The sequence below is a fragment of the Ascidiella aspersa genome, chromosome 3 (genome assembly GCF_963924565.1).
Source record: "Ascidiella aspersa chromosome 3, kaAscAspe10.2, whole genome shotgun sequence".
In the NCBI taxonomy this organism is placed as follows: Eukaryota; Metazoa; Chordata; class Ascidiacea; order Phlebobranchia; family Ascidiidae; genus Ascidiella; species Ascidiella aspersa.
The window spans coordinates 35,947,377-35,959,271 of NC_139449.1; the positions used below are offsets into that span (position 1 = coordinate 35,947,377).

Below are 11,895 nucleotides of genomic sequence, written 5' to 3' on the forward strand. Positions count from 1 at the left end.
AAAGTTTAAGAACCCCTGGTCTAAACCTATTTTACAGTTTTTTCTTTCATATAACTATGGGGCCACAGAATTTTTTTTCTACGTAAATGGGCCACGAAAGAAAAAAGGTTGAGAACCACTGGTCTAATCATTGACTTCAGTCATTACAGCACCGGATATTATTTCAGTGGCCGACTGTATGAAATAACATTTTGTCGTATGCAAATAGTGTAAGTGTGTCATTAAAATACAACAGGCGACATTTCTTTGATTACAAGATTTCATTTGCGTACGACGATTCCGTTGGAACACTGGCTTGTTCGTCTTCTATAAACGCGTCCATTACAGCATCCGTAGAAATAATGCGGGTAGGGTCTGGTACCACAGCATTTCTGGAACTTTAACCTGAAAGAAAGGGTTATTGTTTAGGGTTAGGTGCTGTTTGGATTAGTTTCAACGGAATAATTATGCGCATAATAAAGTGAAAAGCCCTAATAAACACATTCTAATAAAGGGGGGAACATTTTTCATGTTTAGAGCAGTGCTCTCTTAACTATCTCTTTTCAGGAACGAATTTTACATTAAAAAAATTAAAAAAAATTGCGAAACGTCCGACTAAAGTTTACAAAAACAACCTTTCAAAAACCTGCAGAACAATATATAACACATATGTACAAGCCCCCTAATAACCCTTTAAATAATGATTATTAAGTTAAGATCATAAACAGAAGCTTTTAAAATATTATTATTTTGAAACCTAATTAATTAACAACAATAATTTATTTTTTCGGTGCGTTGTACATAAATTTGAAAGTCGTTTTTTGGTAGAATATTTACTATTCTTGTTTAAATCTATCGGACCAAAAAAAACTTTAAAGGAGGTATTAAACACCAAAGTAATGGTAATCACTCTACATCTATTGTAATAAGGCGCGTTTTTCTCATTATTTGTTGAAAAACAGTTTTTTTTTATTTTTTTTAAGGAAGAAGATTTTTTAAAGATACGCGACGTTGTCTTTTGAAACTCACCAAAACACCTTCACTCCGCAACAGCCTTGTTTCTTGGGCGAGAAGGCTCTTTTGCCACAACATTGGTCTCCATTTTTGGCTCTTCTGTAAGAGAAGATAATAAAGTTTAGCTTAAGCAACTACAATTTACGGTGCAGCCATATGAAAGTGTTCCTACCTCGCATATCCGTTGCAGCATTTTTTATTTTTGTAATCGAATATTTTTCCTCCGCATGTTGTTGAACTCAATGCAGGTGTCTTAGTCAGCATTTTTGTTGTTGTAGTTTTTCTAGTCGTAATCACAGGCATTTTTGTTGTTGTAGCTTTTGTAGTACCAGGTATTTTGGTTGTTGCTTTTGTAGTTGTAGTTGGCTTTTCTGTTGTAGTCTTTGTATTTGTAGTAACAGGCATTTTTGTTGTTGTTTTTGTAGTTGTAGTAACAGGCATTTTTGTTGTTGTTTTTGTAGTTGTAGTAACAGGCATTTTTGTTGTTGTTTTTGCAGTTGTAGTAACAGGCATTTTTGTTGTTGTTTTTGTAGTTGTAGTAACAGGAATTTTTGTTGTTGTTTTTGTAGTTGTAGTAACAGTCACTTTTGTAGTGGTTTGGGTATTTATTTTGCGTTTCGAGTCTTCGCAAGTGCCAGGTACTAAACTGACGTCATCAATAGCTACGTCACTACGATGTGAGACACCTCTGGTAGCTTGAAACTCAAACTGCAACAGAAAACGTTTTTTGTTTCGATCTAAAGACTCTCGCCAGTAAATTCGTCACGTTAAACTTACGTAAACAGGTTTTGTGTACTTAAATGTCGTCGGCGAAACTACATTTACTTCCTCAAGAATCCAATCGGTTTCATTCTTGCTTTGTGAACCTGTTGAAAAATAACTAAAATGTAAACTTGTCAAATAACAGTCGCCATTAGCTTTAATCGGTGTTTCAGAATTTAACACCGTAGCTAATAAAATAAAATCCAAGACCGCGATTTCAGTCTTTTACATATTTATTTCCTCATTGCAATTTCATTTTTGAAGACTTGTTTCGTTACTGTAAAAACAAGGTTGTAGGATCCTAGACAAGCGCCGTTATTTGGTTTAATAAAGGTTTACTACAGCGAACTTAACTTATTGCTTCTTTTAACAGCCAATATTACTGTAACCTAATGTAACGGGTTAAATAACTGTTTTTATCTTAACTATTTATTATGTTTCGAGTAATGCAATTAGTAGCCAATAGGCTCGGATCGAATAATATTGACATAAAAACTGTGCAAACACATCGTTATATAGAGTACGAAATATTATACATTTCCATTAGCGCTATCATTCTTAAACAAAAAGCAAAGACTTGTTTAACAAACCTGAGTTACTGGAAATAAGGAAGATTGATTTTCTGTTGTTTCCAAATTGTTTTGGCGGACTCCAAATTACTTTCAAGTTTCCCATTCCGCTCCCGTACATGTGGTACCTGGAATTTTAAAAATTAGTAAAATCTGTCAAAATTTGCATCACATGACATCCAGCCTTGTATAACGATATTAAAGCTACATTCAAATTCGCAAAACTTACTCTTATACGCTAAGGTAACTCGCCCCTAACGGTACCGAATAAAATGCTAACTTACCAGTATCTAAAGCAATATTTGTCGTGCTTGTTCATGTCAACAAACGGGGTCCTGAAGATTGCTTTGCGACCAAATCTGGCACCTGTGGCCTCAACGTAAGCGTAACGTCCATCTGCAATTCACAAAATCACAGTATGCATTTTTTGTATTGAATTGCAACTTCATTTAGAAAGCGCAAGGTTAAAAAAATCTATTTTGTGCTGCATTATCCCCAAAACAAATCGTTACTTGTAAAAAGACAAACGTTTCAACAAAAAGGCAGTTTTTGCAACCAATTCTAGAGGATTTTTTTTTTTCGCTTATCCTTTGTAAATTTTAGAGCAACTACATCCTACAATTCCGTGTTTGATTTTGGAAGTCACAACATTAAGATTTACTATCATAATGAAAACAAAACGTCAATCTTAGATGTAAAATTGATAACTGGGCTCTTGGTATAGGTAGGCCTAGCATTCAACTTAAAAAACATTTGTCACAAGCCATATGTGAACCCTTCAGCAGATATATGCAGTGGTGGGATTTGATTTTTATGTCAGCAGGTTCTATCACAAAAGTCATATATTTTAGCGGGTTCTTTTAAAAAATGTAATTTTTTGCAGCAAATAACTAATGTAGTTGCAAGAACTGGATGGAACCCCAGGTTCCAGCGAATGTTACGAACTGCGAACCGGCTGAATCCCATCACTGCACTTATGACGCAACCAATTAGACTTTCAGACAAACAATTACAGTAGGAAAATTATAGAATTATAAAATTAACACAATGTATGACTGTTAGTGTTACGTGCGACCTTGACCATGGGACATTTGAAAAAAAATCACGTGTGCTACTGGGATCTCAAAAATCAATGTATGAGATAAGAGGCAAAAATTCTGTGACAGTAACCAGTAATGCTGCTAACCGGTTCGCTGATCTCATAAAATTTCGCGACACGGTTCTATAGAACCGGTGCGAACCAGTGCGAACCAGTGCGAACCGGCTGAATTCCACCACTTGATATATGTGCATTGTTCAAGGATAATAAATATTATAAATCCGATCAGCCGCCGATTGGGAAATCCTTAAATATGCCGTAAATAGCCTTAAATAAAAAACGCACCTCTTGTTTTTAAAGTATGGTCGACTCTTGGTCCTGTACCAATAGTTTTTGTGGGTCCTTGTCCGATCGTCCAATCCAGAGCATCAGAATCGCTCTGTTTCCACCCTGGGCACCTGGATTAATTGTGATTAAACGCGTGAAAATAGTAAAATATCGACACCACCAATACTAATATATGACTAGGATATGTATTCACACAAAAGTGCTATTTCAACTTATACAATTTTTCTGGGTGTTTTTTGTTTGTTTTATTTAATTGTTTTAGTGTGATTTTTTCACTTTTTTTCAAAAGAGGTTGGGAATAACTTTTGCAACTCATGCCTTAATTAATTTCTTTAAGATTGCTAAAATAGCTCTGTTTTCATTTCGTACCAGCCATCTTCAAAGTCACACAGAAGTAGTTTCGCGCCATTTTGTTCGTTGGTCGTCTTGGTAGTTTCATCACTAGTTGTTGGGGTTATCATGGTTTTTGTGGTAACTGGTTCTTGTGCTGTTGTTGATAACTTGGTTGTTGTGACAGGTGTTGTTGTTGTTTCTGTCGTTGTTGCTGTAGAGGTTGTCGAGATCGGTTCTTTAGTTGTCTTTTTACTTATTTGCGTGGTAACAACTGGTTCTTCTTTGCTTGTCATCGGCAATTCTGTTGTAATTGCGTCTGTATTTGATGTGGTAAGCGGAACTTTTGTCGTTGTGTGAGAAAGTTGAACCACACTGCTAGTTTCCATTGTGGTAACCGGAACGGTGGTAGCCGAACTTTCTATACTTGGTGGCGGCGAGGCTTGACAAGGTCCAGGAACTAATGTGACGTCATCAATTGCGACGTCACTACGAGAAGTAGATCCTCTTGTGGCTTGAAACTCAAACTGAGAACATAAATAAGTATTCAGTAAATTAAGACAGGTTTGTTATATTTTCTTACTTTTCACAGCGAGTTAAAAACCTGAGATTTTTCTTCTTAAATTTAAGTTCAAATGTTTTGGTAACTAAATTAAATTTAAGTATTTTTATTTGGAAATTGCAAAGTTGTTTATTTTGTGTGTGTACTTAATGACTTTCTTCCCTCAGTAACAATCAATTGTTTTATTACAGGTTGTATCCTTCTCGAAATTGTAGTTTGTTATAATTAGAATACTTGTTATCTTGTTTGGTCGCAATGTCATGTTGTTCTCATTAGGATCTGCATTAAAAGCACTTACGTAAACAGGTTTGGTGTATTTGAATGTTTTAGGCGAAATTACGTTCACTTCTTCCAGAATCCAGTCGGTTTCGTTCTTGCTCACTGAACCTGCAAAACAGAGCATGGTTGGAGCATAAAGTACATTGAGATTTGTCTCTTTGCGCAGTTAGTTTAAACGGTATTTGAAGACGTAAAACGTTAAGCTATAAACGTTGAAACGATAAAGATTCACCTTATATAATAAAACAAAAATTTAGATGAACACTTCCGAAGACAAGTAATCTCCCGCAGACAATAAAGTTTAAAAGAAATATTTTGATTTCGTATAAGATGATGTTAAGACTGTTTATAAAAACATGCACCATACAAAACATAATATCATTAAAAAAAAACAATGTAAAATTCCACTTTTCGTATACATATACTCTTTTGTCGTTAATATACGTAGCTTATTCTCTCTTCCATAAAGAGGTCCAACAGCACCAAATAGTCTTGTTTGCTCAATATAAAATTTATTATAGATAGCCATATTTCTCATCAATGATGGAATACTTCAGTTGTTCTCACCTGAGTTAGTGGAAATTAGGAAGAGAGATTTCCTGTTGTTTCCAAATTGTTTTGGCGGACTCCAAATAACTTTCAAGTTTCCCATTCCGCTCCCGTACATGTGGTACCTGGAAGTTTAAAAATTAGTAAAATCTGCTCAAGTTTGCAGCGCATCAATTGCGATGGTTATAGCTACAAAGATTTGAAAAAATGCACGTTTTAGGAAAATCAGTGCTTTTTGGTAGGCTACTTTAGTTGTTTTTGGGAAAATCCGTACTTATAATTTGAACAAATAAATTAAACCCCTTGTAACGGCACCTTACCAGTATCTGAAGCAGTATTTGTCGTGCTTGTTCATGTCAACAAACGGAGTTGGCGGACTCCAAAATATCTTTCTTACCAGTATCTGAAGCAGTATTTGTCGTGCTTGTTCATGTCAACAAACGGAGTCCTGAAGATTGCTTTGCGTCCAAATCTTGCACCTGTGGCTTCAACGTAAGCGTAACGTCCATCTGCGAAATACGTTTTTTTACAATACAGTAGCTTTCTTTGGAGCAGTAACTTTCTTTCGGTTGTAAGTTGTAGTAAAAGGTAGTAAAAATATTAAAGCCCATGCACAAGTAGAAGCATTTTAATGAATAAAGAGTTATTCGAAACATTCAAAATGATACCTAACCTACTTCACTATGGGCTTTGAGTTCATTCTACAGTAACTTTCGTTTGCCACAGGTTAATTCCTACATGCATCGTCCACTGATTTATAATTAATTGCAATACAAGCATTATCGTGTATTAGATAAACATCGATTTTTAATTAGTTTATTGTTTTCCCACCTTTCGTTCCCAAAGTATGGTCGACCCCTGGTCCTGTCCTACTGGTTTTTGTCGGTCCTTGTCCGATCGTCCAATCCAGAGCGTCAGAGTTGCTTTGATTCCACCCTGGACACCTGGATAAAAATAAAAAAAAAATGTAAAAACGATCTATCTAAACTTCCGAAAAATAATTGAAACAACGTTTTTTTTTAGAGCTCAATATTTCTTAATAAATTTCTGTTTTAACAAAAGACCAATTTTGAAAAAAATAAGTACATGAACTTAAATTTACAACTAAGAAATATAATTTTTTTTATCTAAAACGCAACATTCAAAAGTAAAAATGGTCTCACTTTTAGTTTTTGGCCTAAAAATACCCTTTTAAATTAATATTAACCAAATTTTATAACAAAGAGCGGGTGAAAAGCGCATTTGAACAAGTTTTGCATCAAGGAAAATGTTGTTAAAGATAATTTAATTTTTTACCATCCGAGTTCGAAGTTGCAGCTAAACAAATTTTCGTTATTCGTTGTTGTCCTTGGTGTAAACGCAGTTGTCGCAACTGGTTTGGTTGTAGATTTCACTGTACTCGTTGTAATAGGCACTGGATTGATTGGAGAAGTGGTCATCGACATTTTTGTGGTTTTCATCGGCAGTTTTTTTGTTCCAGTTACCATATTCATTTCTTCAGTTGTTGTAATTGGTTCTTTTGTTGTGGATTTGGTAGAGTTGGTAATCGGATTTGAGGTTGAAGTTACACTAACAGTTGTTGAAGCTTGGGTTTTCGATTTCTGGCAAGAACCGGGGACCAAACTGACGTCATCAATTGCTACGTCACTTCTTGATGTTGCGCCTCTAGTGGCTTGGAATTCAAACTAAAATAAATTGTAAAGATAAGTGCATTTTATGTTAAACAGAAAGCCAGAAGGTGGCATTGTTGACAGGCAAATTTCGTTTGAATATCGATTCCTTGCACAACCGTGCTTTATCAGAACAAAGTAAGACATGGTATATTATGCCGGATCTGTAATGTAGCTTGATAATGAATTGCAAAGCTAAATGGTCGAGTAGATCAACACCATCTTGTATTCACATTAACTGTAGTTGATACAAGCTCGAATCGAAACGTCTTAATCAAGATGATGACGATGTACTCGACCTATCTTGCTCTGCAATTCATTATCAAAGTAAGATTTGTTTTACAGAACGAGTAGTATTCATTTGAAGGGAATATTGTATAACGACATACTCTTCCGGCAAGGTCTTGGTTAATAGCGATGTTTTGTTAAATCGAAATTTATAAATTAATTGGCATTGTTGACAGGTAAATTGAATTTAATATTTTTATTATTTTTCGCATTACCTTCACAAGCTCATAGCAATACAGCTATTGCGATTAACTAAGGTTAATATTCAAAGGTTTAAATCTGGTTATACCAAAAACTCAACTTACGTAAACTGGTTTGGTGTACTTAAATGTTTTGGGCGAAATTACATTCACTTCCTCCAAAAGCCAATCGGTTTCATTCTTGCTTTGCGAACCTGTTGAAAACAACTGTTACATGTTGCACCAGTGCCAACGTTAAGGTGTTTTTAGTTTTTACTTATTTTCTGAAACGACAATAACCTCACTGTCTCGCATGTAGCCTGAGGTTGAGAATTTATTTTTAGAGCTCAAAGCATTTATTGGGAATTTAAAATATTGGCATATTTACCTAGACGAGTAGACGTAGTACAAACACCGAGGTCCGTAGGTAGCATTCGAAACGTTTGAAAGGCTACCAGCTACTGTAGAGGCTTTTGAATTCATTTCAAGTCTAACTAAAACCTCCTACCATCATACTGCAATTATATCTATTTGTATTGATATTTATCTATTATTATTTTAAATACCTAAAGTTAACTAATTTTATGGTCACTTGTAAAAAACCAAGTTTGCAAATAAATTGTTGCAATACGTAAATACGTAAACCTTATACACAACATTATACAGATCCGTGTTTTTAGGTCAGAAACAATGACGGCTAACACTAATACGAGGAGTCCTTGCTGGTATTGACAATATAGAATAAAAAATAAGTTGGGCTTTTGCTGACCTGAGTTAGTGGAAATAAGGAAGAGAGATTTTCTGTTGTTTCCAAATTGTTTTGGTGGACTCCAAATTACTTTCAAGTTTCCCATTCCGCTCCCGTACATATGGTACCTGGAATATGAAGTTAATATAATGTATTACTAAAATCTAACTCCATAAAAAGGGAGGGGGCCTCACTAAGAAAGCCGACTAGTAATATTTTATATGTTAAGTGCCTCTTTACCCTGTCTGTGAACTGTTTATTTTAATCTGAAAACCCTGGCTGTATGAGCAAATTATTCTTCAGAAAACGAAACAGTGGAAGTATATGGGCTTTGTGGCTACGAAACATATTATTCAGGGAGGGAGTGCGGGTATCTATAAATGGTTTCAAGGGGGCGAGAGCCAAAGTTTAACAACCCCTGAGTTAGACGGAAATTTTGGCTCATATAAAATAATTGCAGAAAAATAAACAATATTTAAATATTAATATGTTTTTTAAACTAAGGCCATTTCAATCGTTTTGTTGTCTAAATATTGTGATGTGATAGCCATTTTTAAGGAGTTTTAAACTTACCAGTATCTGAAGCAATACTTGTCGTGCTTGTTCATGTCAACAAACGGGGTCCTGAAGATTGCTTTGCGACCAAATCTCGCACCTGTGGCTTCAACGTAAGCGTAGCGTCCATCTACAAAATACAAACATGTATTACACAAAAGAGTTGTCAATATCAACAGTCAATAGCTGACAGGCCAGTTTTAATAGTCAATTTATGAATTTTGATGAGAATCAGCGAGTTTTTCAAAAGAAAATATTTCAAGCGTCGATTTAATATTTATTTGTTAGAAAACTATATGTACTCTCTTCGTGGTCACAAATTTAAAACAAGTTAATTTTGGAAGAGGATGTTCGATTTTATTGTCGAATTCGATGAAATTGCAACATACCAAATGCTATTTTCTTTCCTTTCCTAAGTATGACCACCGAGAATTCGTCACACATCGACTTTTGATTAGCTTATTTTTTCCTACCTTTTGTTCCCAAAGTGTGGTCGACCCCTGGTCCTGTCCTACTGGTCTTTGTTGGTCCTTGACCAATCGTCCAATCCAGAGCGTCAGAGTTGCTTTGATTCCATCCTGGGCACCTGGATAACAAAATTCATAAATCTATCTTGGGCTCTGAGCAAAAATGTTTAATAGTTATGTTTTTTATGGTATTCGAAAAACAAAGGTTAAAAATTAAATTATTAAATATTTTATTTATTAGATTTGACGTGATAACAATGGAGCATGAACACAATTAAATTCACTTGTATCATCCTCAATCCTAGAAGGATTCCTAAATCGTATTTGCTGGTTGCGCTCTCATAATCGTTTATTTCTTAATAAAACAGGTTTATTTGATTTAAGATTAATTCAAATTGTAAATACGCAATTCGGTGAACCCCTCTAAATGCTCCCGGTGTGCTATGATATATGCGCCGTTATCTCTGGTCAGTACGACTCCAGAGGGCTAGATCGCAGATGTACACATTTGCGTACGAATGCTTTAGTATAAATATACGGGCGAGAATAACATATTCGTTTAGGCAAAACTCATGCCAACATCAGTGTAAAAATCCAAGTAAAGCTTTACCATTTTTATTAAAATTACTAAAAAAACGTGTATTGTGTTCCAAAGGTCAGAAAAGTTTGGTAAATTTGCCTAAAAAATATTTTTTTATGTTTTGAAGTTATGCTTTAAGGCTATCACACATACACATGGTTGTTGGTTAAGTAAAAAAACACCTGAAATCATCACTTGTATTGCACGAAAAATGCCGAATGCTTCAGTATAAATATAAAAGCTAAAATAGCAGATTCCATTTCTTACCATCCTTGTTCAAAATTGCACGAGAACTCTCCAGGAATTGGCGCTGGAGGAGCTGGAGTTTTAACTTTCTTCACTTTCACTCGTTTAGCATTCGGGAAAAGCGTGTTCATGTAAGCGGCGAAGGTCAAGTAGAGGTGAACCGACGATTGTGACGCAACACCGTACTCCGGCTGATATGGGGTCACGTGACTTGGGTTGGCAGTCGACTGTGAAAAAAGTTTATAACTGTGTTTGAAATCTATTGGTAGTTTTTATACAACTGATAAAAAACACACTTGCAGTCTTTTAAACGTCCTATACCTATGATAACATCAGCAATGCCTATCAAAAATTATATTAAAGTAACCGCTTTCAGGTTATCAAGCCTAAATTTGGTTTGGTGTTAAGCGGCTTGGTAACCTTCCATCATTATTTAAATATTTTATTTAGAGTTTTCTTGTAAAAATAGAAAAATAATGCGTCGTATGCCGTAGTGTTGTAATGACTGAAGTCAATGACTTGACTTCAATGCACTAACGTCATTCTTTTCAAACGACTTGACTTGGCCTAAGTCGTTTCAGTAAAGTAAATTGACTTGACTTGACTTAAGTTGTTTCGGTAAATTGACTTCACTTGACTGAAGTCTTTCGGACAAATGGCTTGATTTTGTTTTAAATCGTACGAACAAAAGACTTGGTGGAAATCAAGCCTTCATTAGGCAAACTTTAAATGACTTGTTTACAACACTGGTAGGCACCTTTAACAATACTTACCACTGAAGAAGTTGTGGTCCCAAGCTCTTGCATTTTGTTCGTTTATTCAACAGTCTTATACCAGAATTAATATCGTACCAAGGCGCATACACGAAAAATGCAAGACAAATCGTCTGTAAAACAATTGATATTTATCTACCCGCAAAGCGCCTTGATTGTTAGATTTTACAATTGACTAATTATGTAATGAGCGTTTTTTCTGAGGTTTACGCAGTGAAATTTGCTTCTCGTGCTGTTGCACAATCTGCAATCTGTTTATATGCAGCGATAAACCTCAAGTCCATAAAACACTGCAAAAGTTAAAATTGAAAAAATATATAGAAGCTATTGAACGTAAATTTGAACTTTGGTTGTATTTCTGTAAACCTGCATAGCCTACTCATTTCATAAAATATGTTAGTCTATGGCACTTTAGCAACTAGGCCTAAGCTTTAAATATTCATGCTCACTAAAACAAACAATTACTCAGTATAAAAACTGCTAGGAGGAAACATTGAACGTAATAGTACATTTTGTAATTTCTTTACTTTTAAAAAATAAAACATAATTGATTACACCTATCACTAAATTATACTACTGAAATACTTGATCTTTTGAATAATTATTCTATTGACAATGCAAACGGTATATCTAATTTGGTTGTAGCGTTAAAAGCAAAACAAGACTTATTTTTTAAACATTTTCGGAGAAGAAACTTGCACTACCTTCATGGTCACTGCGAATTTTAAAGTGTTCGAGAAATCCTGTCAGCTACTGACAACGACGAAAAAGTAACTGTCTGCTCACCTAACTTTTATATAATTCGTCCTAGAACCACTAACATCATCAATCACCAATTAAACGTGTGTTTTAATCGCTAATTTCGCCGACTTATCTCTTACTAACACGATTATATGCGCTGGCAAATTGACTTGCCCACAGCCCACTAATAACAGCCTTAATAAGAGACGCGCCGGTT

The 11,895-nt window shown here is 35.0% G+C and overlaps 1 protein-coding gene across 1 annotated transcript; it reads right to left on the minus strand.

The window, feature by feature from the left end:
* Positions 1-321: 321 nt before the first annotated feature.
* LOC146162754 (MAM and LDL-receptor class A domain-containing protein 1-like) lies at positions 322-10,970 on the minus strand. The gene is made up of 19 exons (XM_083385292.1): positions 10,938-10,970; positions 10,186-10,391; positions 9,345-9,457; positions 8,890-9,001; positions 8,338-8,444; positions 7,695-7,783; positions 6,728-7,116; positions 6,263-6,375; positions 5,829-5,940; positions 5,450-5,556; positions 4,902-4,990; positions 4,081-4,568; positions 3,709-3,821; positions 2,609-2,720; positions 2,346-2,452; positions 1,771-1,859; positions 1,579-1,701; positions 1,009-1,092; positions 322-384 (listed from the first exon to the last, which is right to left on the minus strand). Exons 1-19 carry the CDS (start codon positions 10,968-10,970, stop codon positions 322-324), a joined length of 2,649 nt encoding a protein of 882 aa, XP_083241418.1.
* Between the last annotated feature and the right edge of the window lie 925 nt (positions 10,971-11,895).